Source organism: Adelges cooleyi, unplaced genomic scaffold, assembly GCF_023614345.1.
Source record: "Adelges cooleyi isolate 19-005CV unplaced genomic scaffold, UGA_ACOO_1.1 ACOO_flye_CR_arks_rails_tigmint_CR_PRNA_30, whole genome shotgun sequence".
NCBI classification, from domain to species: domain Eukaryota; kingdom Metazoa; phylum Arthropoda; class Insecta; order Hemiptera; family Adelgidae; genus Adelges; species Adelges cooleyi.
This window is the reverse complement of record NW_026095971.1, coordinates 6318868-6343367: the sequence shown is the minus strand read 5'-3', so window position 1 is coordinate 6343367 and position 24500 is coordinate 6318868. Positions and strand designations below refer to the sequence as shown.

The 24500-nt window shown below is 37.3% G+C and overlaps 2 protein-coding genes across 2 annotated transcripts in view; one reads left to right on the top strand and one right to left on the bottom strand.

Moving 5' to 3' along the window:
* Positions 1–24500, bottom strand: part of LOC126837936 (autophagy-related protein 16-1) — a 118851-nt gene that overhangs the window by 83835 nt on the left and 10516 nt on the right. The window lies entirely within an intron of this gene.
* LOC126837935 (uncharacterized) lies at positions 2–24479 on the top strand. The gene is made up of 6 exons (XM_050571946.1): positions 2–354; positions 14811–15101; positions 16743–16944; positions 19808–20144; positions 21905–22576; positions 22659–24479. Exons 1-6 carry the CDS (start codon positions 351–353, stop codon positions 23232–23234), a joined length of 2082 nt encoding a protein of 693 aa, XP_050427903.1. The 5' UTR covers positions 2–350; the 3' UTR covers positions 23235–24479.

Sequence of the window (24500 nt, the reverse complement as noted above, 5' to 3'; positions counted from 1 at the left end):
GTTGACTGGCGAAGGCCAAGGTCTTGTTTGATACGTTATTTTTTTTCGTTTAAGTTCAACAGTTTTAACAAATATATTATATATTTTTCGTTTTACCGCCGCACACTACGTAACCGGTCCTGATTACACACTGTCGGTAGAGTGCCGTTCGCGTTTAATTGAAACACATATATATATATATATATATATAATATATATTTTATATCGTTTCGATTTTTTGATTTTTTTTTTTTTTTACTTAACAAAATTCTGTGCGTTTTTGGCGCGCCGACAACTCTAGAACACAGCCGAAAAACCGCCACAACACCACTACCGCTGTCATAGGTTGCCCTCGGATTTCCAACTTCCAAATGGGTAAGCTTAAATGTTAAATTTAAAAATAAAAAATAAATGTTTATCAACTTTTGATGGATCTATAGATGTTACGCCGATAAGCTCTGAGACACAAATTACATTATTATTTACATTAAAATTTAGCTGTATGATATAATTCGTTGTCGGTTCGCTGTTAAAGAACCGCATTTGGGAGATACCTTGACGCGATAACGGAACGCGTAGGAAGAAGAAAAAAATGTACATCTATATAAATAAATAACAATATTGTGTTTATCAAGTGGTATTTAATTGTGATTTCGTTGGGAGTAAAGTATGTTCTTAGGGGATAACAATCAGACGCGTGACCGGCCAGAAGTCCGACACCCTCATGCTTAGGCTAAAAAAAAAACGTGAATCTGCCACTGCCATTATCGTTTTCTGCTGTGGGACGTCTTATTATTTACTTATATTTTTTCCGAACGAATCAGTCGAGACGCATTGGAAAATCCCGTAGGCCGATAGAATATCAAGTATTCAGCCGTGTTCCATACTACTATATTGTTTTGCCTGGCGAAAGCGATAAAACTCTATTGTAATCTCGGATTTATATTAAATCGATTTATCACGGCGTTTACCTATGTATATGTATATGAGAGTGAGAAGAGTGAGCGCAGAGTCAGTTGCTTTGATAATAATAACAATTTGATTATTGGTCTGGTTACATTAATAATATATTATACTAATTCGGTATTAAAGGTGCCGCTGTTTCGATCTCAATACCGTCTACATGTGTAGTCCAGAATCGGCGTTAAACTTGATTAGGCTTAGGGCAAAATTCGATTTGAAACTCCAAACAATATTGAAAAGAAGATAATTACTTAAACATTACGATGTACACGTGAAGCTGGTCAACTGCCCGCCCCTATCCAACTCGTCGGTCCTCGTGTGAACGATAACGAATGTTCTGGCGTTAATTAAAATGAGAAAATGACGACGATAGTCGAACTGATGGAAATATTCTAGTGCAGGACTGGTTCGCTGACTTGAACGCGCTCGCATAAGAATAATTTAAATCGTTTTATTACATTCGTATCGAAGGTCACTCGTTTTGCCCGAGTTTAAAAAATAGATACCAAGTTCCGTTTACCAGTTTTAACAGTACATTAGTAATAAGCAATAAACAACATGTTATATAATATATTATGCAAATTGTGGGAGTCTAGAATATAAATATTCATTGAGCTAACGGTAGTAACAAATGTAACTATAATCAAACACGTTAGTTGCTAGGATATAATATACTTTTCTCCGGACAGATTTGACAAGCAAATTAATATCCAATGGTTATAAGTGTATTATCCGCTATTTTGAGTACTTTATATTAGCTAAATCCCACTACCTAACCTAAGCGGGCTAACTGATTTTATACGATAAGCCCATACATCTAAGGGACATTTTAAAGGAGTAATGGACGTCCATTAGTGAGTTAATAGGTCCCTATAGAAGTTTGTATATTTTAAATATTTAATTGGAAATCTAATTTTTTCAATAAAATAAGAACATGTGGGCAGTTATCAACAAATACATTTTTTTCAGTTCAAAACAACAAAAAAGTTTGTTATCTATTTAAATATAATAATTATTAATTACAAACCTTTTATATTAAAATACTTTTTCTCAAAAACAAATTACATTGAACAATTGTTTCTTTATTATTTTTTGAAATAAAGTTAATTAAATAAGATAGATAACAAATTTGTTTTCATTATTGCGGTCCTGACTCCAGTTGGCACATTGCAGCATACTGTTATTAGATAGGTACTTAATAGTAAAGAGTGTAAAAATAGCAAATACCTAATTGAGGCAATTCTTCTATTGTGGCAGTGACGGTTTTAGGTACAAAGCAAGTCATGCGAGTAGATTTTATAATTAATAGTTTCGTATTATTAATTTGTTAACTTGTCGTCTCCTACAAGATCGATTGGCAGATCATTCAATCGATACATGCTATTTGTTTTTGCGTCTTTTAAAAATAATTAGTAAAAAAAAAAAACAATCGTGTTTTTGCGGAATTTTATGGAGCGTAGATGAAACCAATGTAATGGAGATACATTAAAATTCGTGGGCAAACTGCATCAGTCTTTATTGCATTCGAGTGCGATGATCTTGCGTTTAAAATAAATATTGTATTAGTACACAGAAGTCTGGAGTATCTGATTAGTCGTGAACACTGATCGCATAAATAGCATCTTTTAGAAAAATAATTGTATGTATTCTGTGTGTTTTATGTTTTTAAATAATGGAAAGAGAAAAAAATCCAGATGAGGGGACTACATTTTGGTTGAACGAAAAGTAGTATGAACGATAGTAATGAGTGGCATAACGCTCCATTAGCGAATGTATCACATGACGACTGCACGTCCGACCGGAATAAAATATAATAACGATACAGAAGAAATACTACAAATGACGAAGATAATAATACTAATAATAAGACTGTAACGACGACGATTCGACCGGCAAGGCCAAACACACACATCAAATATATTGGGCTGTATAATGTATGTCAACAATTAGACGTGATCCGATTCTCACGGGCAACCAAAAAATAAAAATTCGCGTAAAACTAATGAAACGGCATTTTTCGCCCCAAAAAATAAAATATAACGCAACCCAAAGCTGTGTACTCGCCAGACAAACTGTAGTAAACGTACTTGTGTCGTGTTGTGCTTATAATAACATGTGTATCCCTATCTCGATGGTCAATCAACGTTTAAAAGCTAAAAATCTAGTGTCTTAACGCAATTAAAAAAAATATATCGCTTCAGCAAAATACATTCGCTAAAAGTTTAAACACACGATTTAAAAAAACAACAGCGTTATCTTTTAAATATATATACTATTATATAATTAATAATACAATAGACTCGTGGGTCAGTATCATTTTCATGAAAAAATATGTCTAAAAAATCCCAAGATTTACATTTGACAGAACTAGAGAAAAATGTACTTACATATAATCTGTAATTGATAAATTAAACAAAATACATTCATAAGACTAGTATTGATAACATTATGTTTAATTTTATGTAATTTTAATTGTGCAGTGGACCAAACGTATATTCTATTAAGTATTATTTATTATTTAAATCAATATATATATATAATATATATGATGATAAATCCATCACAGTTATTGACCAACCATTAGAGGCCAATTCTAGCGTTGGCAATTCATTAATAAGCAGTTATCATTTATTATTAAAAGTTTTGGCTATTTCAGAAAATTATAAATCGAATTAGTAGCAGGTTTAGAAAAATGAATGTCAATAGAAAGAAAATTAACTAAAAATGAAGTATAATATAAAAGTATCCAATCTTTTGGCCTCGATGTAACGCGGGTGTAATTTCGACGCTATGTTTCAACTTTCAAGTGATAAATGATTTTACTTGGCCGGCCGAGGGTCAAGATGAACTCTACAGATAATAATACATACATGAGTACCTACGCTGAATAATACGGATTTCCGCGTACCTATATGTTGTCCCGTTACGCGAGTTGCTTTATAATGGTCTATGTTATCATTCCTAAGACACACGAGAATTCCGAAGGTCGGACAACTATATTATATATTATATTGTCATCGTGGCCGGACCAGATAATCTCTACAATGTGCTAGTAGTGCGGTGGCTACCACGATGGTTCGAGGATTTTACAGTAGCTCGTAAAGATCTAGAGTAAAACCGCGACTCGGTAATTGGTCGGATTCGTTATTAAGCTATCCGGGCAAATTGAGTTGTAAGCTGCTTCCTGAGTAACAGCGAGAAATAGCTGTTGCAGAATGTTGTAGACATTACGCAGCATACATAGTCAATGACGAGCTATACGAGAGTCGATGGAAATTCACATACGAATATGGATGTTATACATAGGAGCGTTCTGAAAATACGGTCCACACACACAGTCGAACAACAATATTGTTTTTTTTTTTTAGTTCCAGATTTTCGAATAACGCAATCCAATATGTGTTATAATAATAATATATAATACTTTATTATAGTCGCCGGTTTAATATTAACTCGAACAGATTACAAACGAGTACTCGTCGCCGAGAAGTTAAATATGACATCACGGTGGACGGTTTTTTCCTTACACTACTTATTACCTGGTAATCGGCTGTGCCCATCGCGGGAGATTTACGAGCCGATCACGCGACAGACATATTGCCGTTGCGCGTACACCGCGAGAATCGATAAGTCGCCGTTTCAATTTTGATTTTATACAAACCCCATCGAGATTGATTTTTTATCGGTGAGGTTTGACATTCGGTGATCCGATGCTAATCCCGGCGACACGCACAGCCCGTGAGAAAGCCAATGTCAATTATCAAACTGGGACTCAGTTAAATATACATCAACCGGCCAGGAGGAAGTCTCACGGTAACATCAACGGTCGTTCACAAACGTGCCGACGATAACGACTACTGGATAACTTATTAATACCGCATCTACGCTATTATAGGTTATGTGGGAGTGTAGGATACGAATATTTTGTCCATCTATGCCGGCGATCGGCTGCCTAAGCGGTAACTCGGCGGCAAATAATCGAATTTGCGTGAATTTGTTTTTTTAGCGAAATAACGTACGTCATTTTAAAACTAATTTTTTTTTTTTTTAAATATATTTTAATAATAAAAAATTCCGGAACCCGAATTACGTGCTGCGCGAGGCGGACAACAATCGAGACGTCGGTCACCGTCGACGGTGTATATAGGTGTATAATAATAGCAATATAATATAATAAAGTATAGAAAAGAGTAACGGGCCGACAATTAAAAACGTTTACGCGCCAACGGTCGTGTACGTGATTTTAATTTGGCCATCTCGAATTGCCGGCCGTCTCCTACACACAATGTTTCAACGCTACCGGGGAGTCCCGTTGCTCTTTGTGAACGCGCATTGGCCAATAATAATCATAATAATAATAATAATGATAAGTAGTATATACAAAAAAAAATAAATAAAAAAAACACATTAAATTGTCTTTTCTTTCTAATATATGTTGTTGACGCACGTGCTAACCGTTTTAACGTGTAGACGAGTCAATCGAGAAAATCGAATTTCGTTTTTTCTTTAATTTTCAATTATTCGAGTTATCCATTTGGCAATTACCGTACTACGTCGTCGCCACCTTGACATTAGAACAATACCCAATTCCGTGGGCGTCCGACGTATTGACCTAGACAACACGGTCGGGCGGCGATTATATTACCGTTTACCGCGAGTGTCGACATCGATTAATTATAATTGTTAAACTACTAATTTTCCATTGGTGACACGACATCCAGTGACGAATTCAAAAAGCACACGACTATTAAATAGCCACAAGTTAGGTTGCTGACAGTTATGGAGACGTTTGACACATTATTTTAATCGAATATACAAGAGCTAACGAAACTGAGGACGGAATATAAAATAATGTCAATCTACTTATTTTGTTGGTAATTTAGTTTTGCGTTTACCATTATTAAAAATCACACTACAGTGTTATTCAATAATTCCATAATGTATAAACGTACACGTAAGGCGAAATTGGTCAGGAGGACCGATGAGTAAATTGGGCTACCCCCAGTGGAGTTGTCATGTATTGGCCCACTTCTATAAAAAAAAGGAAAAAGAGTTTTTTTTAAATTTATTTACGGATTGCTTTAAAATTTGCTTACTTCCCAAAAACCTATCCACAAGCTGAAATGTCACCAGTCGATAAGATTTTGTGCAAGAATTCTCTTGGCCTGTTCACCTCAGGTTTACTTGGCAACATGTGTTACGTCTTGTAAATCACGTTTTGGATTCAACACTTTTTGTTAGAAAAAAGGACAATTTTAAGTATGCTTCAAACGTTTAAAACTATTTGTTTTTATTTGTTAAAAGAAAAATCGCAAACTCTGCCAACCGGGAAGTACGCTTCGCCTGGTACACGACGAGGCGGTGGCAACTGCGGCCAAGATCTCTTATACATTACTATTGTTGTCCTGCCATATTATTATGATAGAGTTTGGCGTGTGAGCGCAGGGGTCGTATCCGTTACACGGGCGAATAATAGAAGACACTCGAAAACTCGTGCTACTTGATTTCGGGTGATTAATGGGCCGAGCCGGCGACGACAATTAGCGAGTGTATTTTCTGTTTGTACACATGAACTCGTCCACGCCGCGGCAAACGACAGGAGGGCGACCGCAGCTATTAATCAACGTCACATTAGCGCCTCGTTTTGTTTATTTTCCTATTCTTTTCGTGTATTATCTGGTTTATTACTGCTGTTTTATGTATGTGCGCACCCAACGACAACGTTTTGATCATATTAAGCACCGTATTTGAAAAGAATACGCGCGTTTGATGGCCCGGCCGCAAACCTGGCCGTAATCGCAGGTATTTCAAAAATATAAAAATACAATTTACTCTTCACCACAACTGTGATGACTTTTCAACCACCATAATATATAGTTAATATCGCACTAGTAATTATTACATAATATCTATTATTATGTCCATCAATACGCGTATGCGGCGTTTTGGCCATTGAAAATCGTTTCCTCGGAATTGACAAGTCGCGCTATTCTTATTATTATTTCATTGCAGTTACGCACAGGGGAACAGTGAACACCGTTTATTAGTAAATTCGGTACGACTCTGCGTTTTGAAACATAAAATCTACATGACACATACGATTACGCAAGGCATTTAAAAGACATAATTATTATTTGTTATCACTTATCATCATAATATCAACTACCGTATAACGTGCGTATTAAATTGTCGGCGATGGCACCAGCCTGACGGTAATAAATTCACGAGTATAGTACCTGGCTCTCGTTGATTTACATTACCGGAACACTTACTTATGATCGATATATTATGAGTACCGCACGCGGCCCAATCATGCTGTAGTTAGACAGTGTGTCAACTGTAACCAAAAATTATACAAATGATTTTCGGAGAGGTAGGTAAAATAATAACATTGGTATAGAGAAGGCAAAACGGCTGAGTAAACCAACCGGATGCTCGGACGCAGTTTTATGCCGACCTTTTAACTGACGATTTCGGCGACCTTCTGCGACAGCACCGGAGGCTATGGAAATCAATATTAAAAGAACCCCCGAGAAAAGTGCGACGGACACGGTACAAGAAAAATGACGAATGCCTTGAGAAGGTTGTAGGTAACGGTAAACGCGGTGGTCGCATATGTGTAAATTCGCAGAGAACAACCGAGGATACCACCCTCCTACTCTTCTTTCCTAGTCGCCGCTCCGAACGGTCAATTATAATCGTGTTTACCACCGGGCGGCCACATACAATAATAACGACAACAACAACAACGTACTGTACTAAACTTATTGACCGTTGTTCTCTTCTCTTACTCGATTAACCGAATTTTTCTCAGTAACAACTAACAATCGCCAGGCCGGCGAGCGCTAGACGATTATTTCGAACCAACGGTAACAAAATAATAATTTATCAAACTTGTTGTACTCGCATTGCGGATTCCGCCGGGCGGTTGCGTTATTAATTATTATCAGAGCCCAACTGCCCAGAGAGGTCTTTGTACACGACGAAGACTAGACGTCTAGCCCCGACACGCGAAGGTGGCATATTATCTATCCTAGAGCTGTTGATCGAGCGAGAAAAATCCGTGCGAATTATCGTGGGCGGTCTTCGACTGTACTCTCCAGACAGGCGATTAACGAGACAATATTTCATCTTTTCAAATCTCAGCGTTCTCACAGCCCGGTCAAAAGTCCCGAAAAGACACAGGACTCGCGCACCGCTGCCATCAATATGTGTGTGTGTGTATCTGTATTGTATGCGAATTTGCGTGGGGAGGATGGGAAAAAATAATATTATGTACGTTTGGACGAGCACATATCGTCACGTATGACGGCCTCGGACCGGTAGGCCGAACGATAATAATAGAACGGAGCGCGCATAACTGTTGTATGGTTAAACACAGTGAGGATAGAAGAGGGCCGGCAATAGAGAAGCCGATACGCGGCAAAGAATATATGAAAAAAATACTTTGGATTGCACATCCGTCTTGGCGCGGTGGATAATAATTCGATCAAAGACTGCACAAACGGTTTTATGCGATTCCGCCAGGTTCGATAACCGACCCGGACCTCTAAGTATCTATATTGGCTGCCGCTGCCGTCGTCTAGTTATGCGAAATCCGGCGGAGACTCGAACACGTTATGTAACAATTATTGTTCAGGAGAAAAAAAAATCTATCCGGAGGAAACGGTAAATTGTTTAAACGGAAAAGTGTGCATAATTAGAGAGCGTCTATACAATATATCGTGCCGCCGCAATCGTACAGTACCAAATCATTAGCAAATCAATAGGGCCGTTAGACATAGTAAAAAAATGTCCACCGAGCATTGTCTACATAGAAGTTGTATAATATTATATAAGTGCACGTGTTCAGCAGCGTCGGCGCCTGGTGATGAGAAAAGCGGTTAATTTGTCGCCGAGTAATTAATCGAAAATAACAATAAGTCTGTAATGGCGACGTGCGCTTTGAATACTATTGCGGTGTTCCGGGAATTTGCTTCTTGTTTTTTATTCATTATTATTGGTATTATTATCACATCCGCGCACAATAAGACGACACCGTATATATTATTATTATCAACATCGCTAGAGACGTCTCAAGAGTCAAAAGTGCGAGCGCTAAATCCAAACATCGGTTACGCTCGTCTTTGTGTACATAACGTTAATTGACAAAAATAATTATTATGTGCGCCAATACAGTGTTGATGGCGCGACGAGACCACCTTAAACCCTATGGCTAAGACTACAATATCCAACACATCTTCACACACAGCCCAGATGCTATACTGTAAGGTGTAGGTTTGTCACGATGATCTTACATTTTGTTGTCATCATTACTATGATGCGCCCTTTATTTGTACCTATAGCAAAAGGACTGAGGATCAATCGTTGGGCTGCTAGTCGATATGTATTAATCCATACACGATTGTATGGACAAAAACCAGTAAAATAATATTTGTGAACTCTAATAGCAAACTTCCTACCGACTTAAAACTAAGCTTAAGAGCTTGGTAAGTAAGATTGGTGGGTATTTTAATTGTTTGCCATCAGATGTTATATTTCTCACAGACTAGCGTCTTTACCGTACATAAAAATGTCGTTAATAAAGCATGGGTATTAGATTGTTTCCTACAAATCAGAGCACTAACAATAATCGATCCTCTTTACTACTTCCCCTAAAATGATATGATCGCGCGAGCCATATCTTATGTTCACCTTGTGGTTTCCAGCTGGTCTGTCTCGGCTAACTGGACGAGTGTGCCTCAACAGTTACTCGCGATGAAGAAATACGCACACGCATTGTTTTCCATCGTGAACTAACTCAAAAAAACACATACATAGTACATTTTGACACTTAAAACGCATTGTGTTCGCGCGCCAATTTTCCTTTTGTTGGTCAATAAAACCCAAACGGACGTATCTTATTTATTTTTAGTTGCGTTTTTGTTTCTCAGCTCGGAACGAATCGAACACGTAGTGCCACAGAACATCAAAATGATGGCGATATTCTCCCTCGCGGAATGTCATTTTTCGATTGTGGTTTTGAAAACGAATCAAAAAACCTAAATCGAAAAAAGGCCAAGTCAGCGATTATTGGAGCGGTACAACTTTTTTTCGTAACACTTCGGTACGACGTCAGTGTCCTCGCCCCGCAGGCACTTAAGTTAGGATTTAAATACTATTAATATACAAAAAAAAGACATACATTTAATATACAATTAACGTTAATACCCGGCACGAAATCCGTTTCCCACGGTCAGCGGCTGTCACCGAGAGACGATCGCCGCGTCGCCTTAATATAATAAGTAAAAATGCAAATTAATTTTTTCGCGCGCTTTCGCTAATAGTGTGTTATTATTATCATGGACGACTGTCATAAATCGTTGATCAACTATGGTTTTGTTTTCTTCTATATCATTTTTTACACAAATTCGTTAACGGCGTCGTTATTTTTTTACTCGTCTTAACGTCACTCGACGACCCCCCACCGTCGGTCTTGCACGGGTTTAACGAGACGCGTCCAGAGGACAATCCGGTAAAACATATATACACACACAATGAGATACCGTTGAAGGTGGATCTGGGAAAATCGGACGTGCATCAAATAACGCAGTATAATTTATGGTAAATAAATAATAATATCATGCGATCACCGGATAAACAGCGCTATGCGAATTGAAAACGTCAATCGCAACAATGGGGTTTTGATAGGAAAGTGTGGACGGTTTTCTAAGTATATATATATATGTGTGTGTGTAGATACTGGATAGCGAAAATATAACACACTAACACCGTCAAAAAGACATGAAATCGGCCTCAATAAACGTTCGCCGACGAGGACGCAGACTAGTTTATAATTGCATTTTCATTATTATTATTATTATTATTGTTGTTGTTGTTGTTGTTGTTGTACATATAGTTGTCGTAGAACGGTAGCTCAATTTATATTATAAATATATATATGTACAATATAAACCCGTCCATTATTCGCAGCTGTGGAAGAAGACGCGGTGGACTGACGATATAGATTGTTTCACGATTCTTTTGATTTTTTATACACGTTACTATTATTATTATATTTTTCATTATTAGTATCCTTATGTTATATACTCTGCACAAGCACAGCACCTCCTCCCGCCGAACCACTTTTTCAATTACCAACGAAAACGCATTTGAACGGAGTTTTTTTTTAATGTAGGTCAAGAACACGAGTACGGCACGCGATTGCCGATTTACACACCAATATATTTCTGGTCGGTTCCCCATAACATACGCCGGCGACGACTGTGATGATAATGATGATAATAATAATAATAATAATAAGACATAGCGGAGGATTCTCATTACTCATTAAACAAAAAACAGGTTTTCATACCGAAGAAACGCGACGCCTCAGGGTAAGAAAAAACTCACCGTTATATCATGCGTGAGTGTGTGTATGAAATTATGGTATTTATAGACACGCTATTCGTATTACTAAACGTTACACCCATCGTGAGCTTTTTACACGACAATATCACAACATCTCCATTTAAATGACCCTATTAAACACAATCGACTATCCAAAAAAGACATACATAAATAGCTATTAAAATATTAGTTAAGAAAATTACTCGTTTAATCATGCGAGAATTAAATACTTAAAAACTAACAAATTTATGGAGGATTTTTTTCATATTGATATCAGGGTTAAATTTCAAAACATCAATCGTTAAAAACGAATGTGGATAGAAATGATTTGTCTATGGAAAAGGTAACAGTTAATGGAATAAGTGATCTTTTTTATAAAACATATAAAAAAATATTAAAACAAACGAATGTTTCTCAAATATTTTCTTATTCTTTTTCTTTTTATAACTTATTTCGAGGCATAAATTATACATACACACATCCTTGGCCGTTATATATATATATTTTTTTTTTTGGGCAAAAGCGCAATATTAAACATTATTAACGTGTGTAAAGCCGCCGTTACAGAAAACAATAACTTGTGCTAATAAAATAAAAACAAGTTATCTCACTGTTACGTCTAAACCACGATTTTAATAATAAATATGCTTGTACAAATAATCAATCAAATTTTATACATGTGTTCTACTCTGTCGTTGGCTAGTTTTCGTCGTTATATTCAACGGTAAATCTACAAGCGAGACTTGTTGTACATCTAATATTAGAAGAATACAATAATCGTATGCGGTTTTATGCAAATATAAACATTGTCTGATATTACAACGTCATAATATTACAGAAATTGCACACATTATTACTGTCCATTTTTTTTCCTATGCACTGGCCGACCAATGCCGTCGTCTCACACATAGTGGTCATACTGTAAATAGTTGTGTGTAACCCGTTATGTGTCGCACACGCCAGTGAAGCGCAGCTCATGTCTGCGTTGGATTTCGACGTCAACATATCATTCAGATATTTCTGTAAGATTAGACAATTTTGTTCACAATTGCGCGATACCAATCAGAAGTAGCCAAATATAAATACGGATATTGAAAATCCTATCATCCTATACAAATACATTTTTTTGCTGTTAATATTGTATTTCACATACTCATTGAATTGTGCAAATAGAGAAGCTTGAGAAGATTACACTAAATTCAACAATCAAATAACTTTGCTTTTATTATGTACGGGTAATATTAAACTTTTTAATTTTTTTTTTTTGCAAGTTCTATAGTTTTATTGGTTTTAATAAGCTATAACTTGATAAAAACAATTATTACAATTAAATGACAAAATAGTAATTGTAAAGTGTCATATTTCAGCTTTAGGATTTTTTTTTTAATTGTTAATATTTTTATTAGTTTTCAAGTTAAATTTTTTTAATAGAAAATTCAAACCTCCCGTGTTATTAAAATGCAAAAAGAAAATTTATGAGAACTTAGAGTTGAGCAATCCATCTGACATTTTTAGGATTTATTTTTTGAATAACTACCCTATAAAGGGGAGGAGAATAAGTAAACACATTTTTTTTTAGACACGGTCTAATATATGACCAAGTACAAAATATAAGTGTTACCCGAAATCGCATTACTACAGTATTTATTTAAGTCGGCTTGTGTAAACTATCTAAGGCCCGCGCAGCCTATGATTCAATTACCGCGGTGTGCGTGTTTTTTTCCAAGTTTATGGCGAAAATCGTGGTTACAAAATTGATAATTGACAATGGAAAAAAAACCTCCTGAGGTTTATGATAATAACGTCTTACGCGTTCTTCTCCGACCCGCGGTTCTCGTTGCGAATTACTGGTGGGCGTTAACAAGGTTCGTAAAATATTGCTTGACCTCGCCGATCATTAACTCTTCTTCCGACAATGACCTCCAAGGCCCGCGGCAATTACCAAATACCCTATGCAAACAACATTGTCTGTTGATATTGTCGGCGAGAGACCCGAAAATACCAGGTCTCTAGTCAACGACACTGGAATTCGAATTGGCGCATTATGATAATTTTCCGTACCCTAATTGTTTTATCGCTCACACGCCAATTGTTACTGCACTGCATTTACCGTACGATTAAATATTTTTTTTTACCTTCTGACCACATCGCACTGGAAGGTAATATTTTAACACCTCACATTCGTACGTTCGTCCTACATATAAGCGTTAGTGGTTTTATACGTATAAATATAGTCTCGCCGTACGTTACAACAATATAAAATAGTAATATAACGTCGCGTCGGTTAAATTATTACAATGTGAAACTGGCACTCTGATAATAGAGATTTAATGTTCAATGGGTGTTAGACGTTAAATAGTTTGATTTTTTTTATAAATTTTATGGTTACTCCGGTTTCATACTGAAATTTTCTAATAGAAAAAAAAACGAAATTGCGTTCTATTGTCATAGTTTGAATTAACTGCATTTATGTAAACATCAGATTAACTTCAAGTTAGGTTGCGTACACCGTTGTTGCGATAACACGATAGACGTCGAGTCATCTCACATACAAAATAGCTTATGTAAAACACCGGGAACAATCTCGACGAGCCACGTGACCACGTTGGGGGCAGGTTTGAATTTCATTATAACCACCGCGAACTGATAGTAGCATCAACAGTTGTGTTACGCCATAGCACATTTATTCAATCTGCATGCATCATCCACTTTTAAATGCATAAAAAACTAGCTATCTCTGATTGACGAAAAAAATCACTCGTTGGGTGGCCGCGATATTCGTCGCCGGCGATTGCCTTAGATTCATCTCGGTTATAATCAAGAATTACAAATAACGAATCGTTTTACAGCTTCAGTTTTGCATATTATAAATACATTAAGTTTTTATTTAGAAGCGTATATTAGAATCTAGAGATTTTGTAAGATTCGTTAAAGGTTAAGATCCCTCAAACTCCATGTTATCCCAGATAATATTTAATATTTATTACAAACAACAACATTTTTCATTTCAATGTTTAGTTACTACTAATCGTGTCTATTTTCATAAGAATTTTAAATTAGCCAAAATCAAATATGGGAATATTAATCAATATAAATTAACGATAATCATAACTTATTATAATTTACAAGACTTAATTTAATGATAATAATATGCGATTATATAAATTCTTCAAAATGTTTAAAATAAAGTGCCGTGTGGGGTAATAATACCGCTAATAACAAATGTAATATAAAGTTGCTTTTATTAAAAAAAAATTCTCCGGTGTTCAAAATGTGCGAAATGCGCGTGGTGGTTTTAGTAGGCAGATAATAGATGTGGTGATAGGCACATCCGAGCCAAATCGTCAACCCTGCTTTGAGTTTATTACCGATCCAACGTTAGTAAATATGTCAAATGATCAGTGTTTGAAGGGAGAAATTATTTTGTCAATAATACCGGTATGCTAATCAGCTAATAGTTTTGTGTAATTTTGTTTCAGGCAAAACCCGTGCTAGTGGGGCGCTTTACGCGTGCGTCATAATGTTGACTTTGATGGTGTCTACAACAACGGCGGCCACATCCCTTCAGGACTGCGAAGCCGACATGACCGGGTTCGAGCTGGTCACCGGGTATGTGTTTACCGCACCAGACGACTTGCTGGACAGCATACCCGGTACTCTTATGTTAACCGACTGTTTGGAAGCGTGTCAAGCCAACGACACATGTTATTCGGTCAACTACGAAACCGGGTTGTGCGTGATGTTCTCGTCCAACGCTGATGCGTTTCCGGGTAAGGACACAAAAACGACATTACACGAGCATAACTGACGGTTTTTACAAGACGGTTAATTGGAGTTGCTAATGCTCGACAAGCGTTACCGCTAATACATACCTGTATGTGTAAAACGCCGATATACATACTTTAGCGAGGTCCTTAAACGGATACAAAGAGTAGTGGCGCGCACGGAGTATAGCGTGGGAGTCACCGTGACAGTTTTGTATTCCTCGGCCCTCTGGGAGGTTTTAAGTCGGTAGCACGAACACGGCCGCCGTCGTGACGTACCCGAGAAAAAGAAAGAGGAGCCTTAACCCCGCCCGAGCTTTATTTGTGTTTTACGGATACGGGTCGACCTATCGCCGGCAATAATCAATTCGAGAATATCACTAAACGTTATTGTGAGGATACAAACAAACGCATCAAATCGATAAACGGTGCTTTCGGTGGAGAGAACCGCGTAACAATTGTCTTTCACACACATAGGCGTTTACTGGTACTGTATAATATGTTGGCTACTTTTGAAGACACTAAAAAAATGGTTATCTATCTCTGAACAGCTGTTGGCATTGCACACGAGCTGTACCATACATGCTTTCTCGCAAGCCGTTGTAGGACAACAATAAGATTAAAAATTTCAATAAAAATCTGGTTTTTAAACATATATAGGACTGCTTGCTTTGAAAAGTTTAATAAGGGAGGATGTTGGAACTGGCCACTGGAAGCTTAGCCTCCACGGTACGATAAAGATTTTTCGCAGGGGCATTCAGGGTACGCGTTTAGTATTTTTTCCTCCAAAAACTTACCACATATTGGTTGTGGACATACCGTGTCCGTCTGTAACATGCAGTTTTATAACGGCGAGCGGCTAATGTTCGGATGCGTTTAATGTAAATTACGTTAACAAACGCCCGGTTGTAGATCATGGTGACGTGACAAGGTAACCGCTAGTAGAGTAATACGGCGTGCAAGAAAAAAACTGTTGTTTAGCCGCACATGTACACGTTATAGACGGGGTTCGTATAGATTAGTGGCGGCGAAGGTCTATAAGATAATTCGGATGATGCGTTGTTTTTTCTACCTTCTTCTTTGATTTTCATTCGGGATGTCGACGACCGCCGTGGTGTTTGCAAAATACGGGATTTATAATGGTAATCGGTCATGATTCGGACACGGTTCAAACGGATTCGATTATTTAGCATCACGACGATTTATTATTTTTACTATTATAATCACAAGTACGAATTTTACCACGTATGTGTGTGTGATTGATTTCCGACCGCGGCGCGCCAGTCGCAATTTGAAAAAACGGTTAATTTTGTTCTTTCGTATATTCACAACGAAATGTCTCCGCCATCGCGAAACACGGTCAAGGGAGAATGCAAAATGTCTATTGAGGTTTAACCGTTTTCACACCGAGGGGTATGCCCGGCTAATCCGCACCTCACGTTTCCGATCTTGTCCTATGTATGCAGCTCACTATAAATACATTATTATCTAACTAATAGGCGTCGCGACTTTCCAAACGGCCAATATATGTCACGTTTATAACGCACAGATGCGCGTTTGTAGATATCTCAACTGCGTCGGGATTGTTCAACGCTCACGACTTTTTACCTATTTTTAACATTATTATTTATTTTTTTTCCAATCCAGGAGCTCTCAGCAAATCTCAGTTTCCGGTATTCACGATATACGCGCAAAAAACATGCTTGGGAATCAAACCCTGCGAGAGAGCGTGGTGCTTCGATCGCGTTCAGGGTTACAAGCTTAAAGGGTTCAGCAAGAAGAAGCAACCGGCCGCCACGCGACAAGACTGCTTGGAGATGTGTCTGGGCGAAAGGGAGTTCTCCTGCAGGTAAGCCGAACTAGTATTATTATGTAATATGCCTGTTAAAGTCGTCTGTTCCCACCCGAAGGCGGTGTATAGACAGATAATCGCCATCATTGATCATATTTTTATATTATGCGCGTTCCGAGTTGTAGTGATATTTTTTTTCGATAGGGCTTTTTTAACGTCAATTTGCTCGGTTTGGCTAAATTGGCTAAACCACGGGCTCAATGGCATTGTTCGACGCGATCACGACCGCGCTTAACAATGGACAAAACGACGATTTAAGCGCCCGGGCGCACGCACACGCCGCTGCTTAACGGTATTAAAATCCAAGCGAGGAGGGCGGCAAATAACAAATTAGATTTTTCACGAAAACCGCGGTCCGTTGCGTTTCTCTGCATAGATTTTCCCCCCTTTCAGTAATATACTGTAAATCGTTTCGAACTGAATCGTTTAGCACGTACATAAATACAAGTGATAGGGGATTAGTCACGTGTTCTAGAAGATCGCACACATCCGTTAATTTAATTTTTTTTTTGCTTCGCATTTTGTCTTTTAACGGATTTTATAAGCTACTAGTATTACCTATATGAAAAAAAAAAATGCTTAACTCATGAAAATCAATTGTACCTATACCGTATATACTTAACTGTTCGTGTATATGTACAATAATGGTGGACACCCACACACATTAATCCGCACTGGGTATGTGTGTAATTGACATTCCATCACAGCACAACCGATGAATTAATCTCGTCCCACACAGACCCGGATCGATTTACATGCACGATTTTAATTATTATCGCGTTACGCTGAATTTCCCTGAGAATAAAATCCGATTGGCCTGTACTACATATACGCTTGTACAATATAGAATAAAAAAATGATAATAGTAATAGTAATAGTGTAGAACGAAAAAAAAAAAAAATCTTCAGAACGAATTCTTGCCTGTCTTTCACGGATGATATTGTCGTCGTGTCGCGTATGAAAATTAGGATAAATTATTGCATCACACATACAAGTAAACATACTCGGCGATTCCGAGTATCGATTCGGATTTCGGTTTTTTTATTGTGTAGTACTGCAGTTGAAATATAGTACATTGATCATCGCCTCGGTGGTAGGTAGTGTATGACATAGGAAGAGTATAAGGAGAAAATAATACAATTTCGTTAGGTACGCGTTTAATACCCGAAAATGATTTAAAATACGATGATGTTACAGAGTTTTTAGGACCCGCTCTCTCATTTTGATCCAAAAGGCTGTGGATAGATCTCCCGGGTGTTCTACCAATTCGAGGGGATTTACATAAAACGTTCACGCCTACACGGTCTCCATACACATAACGATCGACCGTCGGGGTCACCGGTAAAACGATTGTCATGCGAGGTGACTTTGGCGAAAAACGATGATCGCGACAAACCGGTTGCCTGTCGAGCGGTCGACCTACTGTTCGTGTAGCACCTCTGCCCTACAGCTGGTTGCGAGTTCACATGACTTCCACGTTAAACGCAATACTCCAAAGCGAAAAACCTGATATTTCGGAATAATTCTGTTTTTTTTTTTTTTTTTTTAAAGCTGCTATTCAAATGGTGACTCATATAATACTGTCAACATTTATTGCCGTCGGATAACTGTGTCTGGTGTTAAAATTAAAAACAATTTGTTTAACCGTTACCCCGTAGTAGAGTAGCTAATCCACTCTAGTAGTAGGTACGTAATAATTATTCGAAAAAATATCGTAGTATTTCATTGGGAAATTCATGTTATGTATTAGATAGACTATTTTATCGCAGCTTATTTAAAAAAATATATAGAATATAATCAATGAAGAAATCGTAGGATGTAGAGTAAGAAAAATAAAGATTCAAACTGAAGCCAAAACTGTTGAATCAAACAATCAACACTCAATTAAACGATAAATATCTACCATATAAATAAGATACTGTACTCGAGTACATTTTAGGTTTATGTTATGCATAGACCTTAACATGAAAAACGTCTAATTTGCGAAAAAAGATGGATCGTTGCCATTAAATATTCATACCAATCATACAATTTTGAAAAAATACAACACTCATGGACATTTTCTTTCTTCCCGTGATAATGCGTTTGACTAGATGTAATAGTAATATAATATATGTATTACTTACTTAAATTAAGATGATTTCATCTAAATCATAAAAATTAATTGACTAATTAACAAAAATCAAAATAATATCGTAAAATGTGTAAAACGCAACTGTTTTTCAATAGTGCAAAGACCACTTTGGTACTAAGAAGATAATGCTTTCGTAATGATTGCTTATTATTTTGTACAAATGATTTAAAGGCTTTGGGACTACAAATTATTAAGCACAATACAATATATAATACCTACCGCCGATGACTAATGTACAGACTGGCCAACGCGAGGGTGCATTAACCGTAAACGGTTTTATGGGCTTTTCGAACAGAACCGGTTCTTACGATTTATGTACTTCCGACTTTGTTTTAACCTTCGCGCAAATAATAATTGTATAATATAAAAACGCGTATTTTAAGCAGTGGGCCGAGAAGTTGTAAAAATATATTTGGGAAATTCCAAAACTTCTTAATACTTGCTAATTTATAAATTTGAATAGAATTAAAAATATATTATACTTTCAATATGAGAAAATACACAAAAGTTGGTATTGAGGATGAATACGGATAAAGAGTATAGTTATTGGTATATATATGACAAAATTATATAAAAAAAGATTGTTGTAGAGGTGGTTGTTTTGTTCAGACGATGTGCATTACATAAAGTTACCGACCACAAACAGTTAGCAGTGGCCAAAGTGATCGATTGGCGTTATTACAATTGGTTATGATAATATTACTTATGTGCAATTGCTTGTTACAGGTCAGCTAACTACTATAACAGCACAGGCGAATGCGAGCTTTCGGACATGGACAGGATGACAGTAGCCGGGCAAGGGCAATTCGAACCTGTCACGTCGGTGGACTACCTGGAAAACAACTGCGTGGACGAGCCCGTCAAATTGTGCGAGTTCAAAAAATTCCCTGGGCGCATCCTTAAAACCGTCGACTCGGTGTATCAGGACGTGAGTTCGCTGGACGACTGTCGGGAACTATGTCTGAACTCTCCGTACAGGTGCCATTCGTACGATTACGGCGATACTGGCGAACTAGTGTGCAGGCTCAGTCATCATTCTAGAGCCACATTGTCCGACATACAAGTGAGAATTTAAGCTTAGATCATAGAGTACTTATTATAAAATGATTAATATCGTTAGAACCAACGATATCAACATTCGACTTATATTAACAAAAACATGCAGCAAAATTTGTTTAGCGTTATTCACGTTATGACGAATTGTATAAATATAACAAAATACACAATTATAATACACGAGATTATAGCTGTCGCGTTTTCCGAGTTAATGTTTATCGATGTTCGGGTCCTGACCGCAAACCATAAAAAAAAAAATAATCGCTTTGGCGTTTACCGATTAACAGGTATACGTTTTTTATAAGAAAATAAATACCGTAATTTGCCGGTGTGAGTTCTAGCATCGGGAATCACATTTGTATTTCTTGTGTATAAAGATGAAAGCTAGCGTGGAATGCGTAAAACAATTATTCTATTAAACCGTAACGCTGTTACACGCATTAAAACTGTTTATTTTTGGAACGTGCAATTAACGAAAGTTTATGTGTACACTCATTTAACTAGTCGAATGCATATTCTATATTATGTTCTTCGTCAAAAATATGAAATATTAGATGTTCCAAGTTTCTAGAGCGTTTCGCCCAATGTTTCCAAACTATAGCTATACATTTTAGTAAACTCGTAAATACCTAAGAATGACACAACTGAAAAAACGCAAAAAAAAAAAAACAACGTGCATTATTAAAATTCAACATGTTTGTCGAATGAAATAACCGATCTTGTTCGTTGTGTGTGCCATATCCGTTCTCAAACACGTTCGGTTGTCGTAACCCACATTCGAGTGGTGCCAAAAAAGGAATTCTTCCACACACACCACACACACACACATTCAGAATACACACAATAATATACTACTAATAATTGTAATGATAATAACGATCTACTGCCACGGTACGTTATCCCCGGGATGTTGGTGAGTTGGGCCCTCTCTTATTTTCTTAACAATATACATATATATATATATATATATATATATACATTGATATAAATGTGCCGACCCAGTTCTCGGTTGATTAGAATCGGTATGCCGCTGAAAATTATGACACAAACGTGTACAATTTCCATTGCAATTTTCCGACTCGAATTCTAGTAAAAAAAAAAACATTATCTCCTTCACTAGTCGTCAATAACATAAATCTTGATGTATTTTCAGTTTTCAACCGATTCGTCTCTTTTGTATTAATCTGGAAAGTGATGTGTGATGAAAAGGAACGTTCTGGATTCAAATATATATGTGTATACATTAGATTCACCCAAAACATCAAAATATCGAGAGAAAAAACATTACTATAGAATCGCGTAGTTATAATTTGATAGTTTCCGGATGGAGAATTCTGAATTTCGATTATTGTTGGGGTAACATAATATAACCATATCCGACGAGTATATAAAAATAAAAGGCCCAGTTTACACGGTCAAAAAGTTATTTTTGACTAAACCAAAACATATTTTTTTCCTACGTCTAATTTCTTTGATCGTTACGTGCGTTTATAATTATTATTTTATTGACGAAAAATAGAACTCCGACGAGACGATATATATTTCACTAAAACACGATAAAAAAAACCATTCGATTGCGTACGCGAATTGACATCATAAGGTAAAATGAGAAGACAAACACGAGACACGCCCGTATATAATGTGAAGAGGTCAACAGCTTGTTTTTAATTAAATCCTAAAATTCTACGGGCGTGCATGATAATGTAGACTAGTCATTATTAGCGTTAAGGTCAACGGTTTTAACGCTGTTTTATGCATTGTCCTTAGGATCCGTACTTAGAAGTGCCGGAGGCGTCGACATACGAGCTGAACTCCTGTTACAACATCAGCATCGAGTGCCGGTCCGGAGATATGGTGGCCAGGATCAAGACCAGCAAGCTGTTCAACGGTAAGATCTACGCCAAGGGCAACCCGAACTCTTGCGTTCAAGACGTCAGGGGCAGCCTGGACTTTGAATTGGAAATGGCATACGACGACGTCGAGTGCAACGTCAAGCAACAAGGCTTGGGCAGATACATGAACGACGTGATCATCCAACATCACGACACTATCATCACCAGCTCAGATTTGGGCGTGGCTATCACGTGCCAATACGACCTCACCAACAAGACGGTATCGAACGAAGTAGATTTAGGCATACAGGGCGATCTCAAGCCGGCCATGACTGAGGAGGTGGTCGTAGACTCGCCCAACGTAGCTATGAAGATCACCGACAGACAGGGCGCGGACGTGAAACCGTCCGCCGAGGTAGGCGACCCGCTGGCGTTGCGATTCGAAATACTCGACTCAAACAGCCCGTATGAGATATTCGTCAGGGAACTAGTGGCTATGGACGGCGTGGACTCGAGCGAGATCGTGTTGATCGACGCTGACGGATGTCCCACCGACCACTTTATCATGGGTCCACTTTACAAGTCTTCGGACACGGGCAGTGGAAAGGTAAACAAAGCGCGACGTCTAGTTATTTATTAATCGTTATTGTACACAATTATGAATATTTTTTTTCTTTTCTTGTTTGCAGATTCTCCTGTCCTATTTCGATGCGTTCAAGTTTCCGTCTTCCGAAGTAGTGCAATTCCGAGCTTTGGTCACGCCGTGCATGCCCACTTGCGAACCGGTGCAGTGCGACCAGGAGGACGCATCCGGTGAGCTCAGATCCGTTCACTCTTTCGGCAAGCGCCGGCGGAGGAGATCAGCACCGGCCAAGACGAGCGGTTCGTCGGCTGACGCCAGAGACGACATGCTGCTAGTGCAGAGTATCCAAATCACAGATAAGTTCGGGTTCGGCGCTCAACAGGCGTCGCCGGAAATGAACCCGGCCGACGCGTCCACCACGTCCACCACTTATGTGAAACACCAAGAGTACAACTTCGACAGCCTTTGCGTGAACTTATTCGGCGTCATAATATCCTGTCTAGTGTTTCTGGCCGTCCAGGTAGCCGTGCTCATTGCGTGGGCGTACGTGTGGAACCGCAAGAGACACGTGGATCCGTACCACCATCAGCAGGACGGTATGTCAGTCAGCATGAGCATACCAGTGGGACGAACGGACAGCATGTGCAAGCTGTACGATTCGGGGTACGCGAAACGATACTGACCGGTGAGGGGGGGGGGTCAATCCCTTTTAACGAGATAGTTTGCCATGACAGATTTTTTTTTTTTTACCTTAAATTAATTAGATAATTATGCGAATGATATATAGTATTTATTAATGTTATTTATTTACAAATGAGTAGTTACATCGATCGAAGACCAACGTTTCTTTGTCTGCAAAGGACGCTGAGCTCAAATAGCCTTGACGGTCTCGCGATGTGCGCATAATATCCATAATACTTTATTTCAAGACCGTCACAATCTAATAGGCTTATTTAGTGATTTTGAGTTTAAGTCATTTAATTATTAAAATACCGATTTTCGTTGTAATCAAAAACGCCAGCACGTAACATTGGCTTTGTCACGAAAATTAAATTAAAATATTAGCACGCCAGTAAAATATCGGTGTACTTCCTTTACACCGCAATAAAACACAACATAATATTTTAAACCTGACATTCTTTAATAGATAGTTAAAATAAGATACCTATTTTATATGTATTCATCGTTTGAATTCGTTATCACGTCGATTGAGGTTTTAAAAACTGTAAATTTTAAATGTTTCTCAGTAATTATAACTCGGTTAATTTTCCTAAATCAATAGAACAAAATTATATCGAGGCAGCTCAGCTATCTCATAACTATTAACTAACGAACTCCTTCGGTTATTTATGATTTAGCGAACCAATTTTATTTGTATTATAGAGTTAATCGATAGTAGTTATATAAGTGTTTATTGGGCTGAAACGCAGATGATTTTTCCGACGTTAAAAATAATGTACATTTGATTTCCTCTAGAATAATTAATAATCGAAGATTGTCGGAATCTTGTCTACGTTTCTTAAGGCTTGATTGTGACTATTTTTTCCTTATCTCATAACGTGTAAGCTAAAACAATAGTAAATTTAAAACTATGAAAATTTAAACAAGAATAAAAATGAAAATATAAATAAAATGTCATGTTTTATTATAATACAGAAAACGAACTAACGCAATATTATTATGGTCATATTATTGTACTAAGATAGCCGAATCGAGATAAGGAAAACAATATCAACAGAAACCCTAAGTTAATATTTTAAGTATTTATTAGAATGTATTTTAAGATTATTTTTGTACTTGAAATTATAGCGTTATATTTTAGTCTTTAATACTAATACTAAAAAATAAAAACATTTTGATATCTATTTTAAGTAGTAATATTTATGTAAGGTAATTATTAATAAATAAATAAACGAACAATAAACAATAATAATTAGTCTTGCTGATT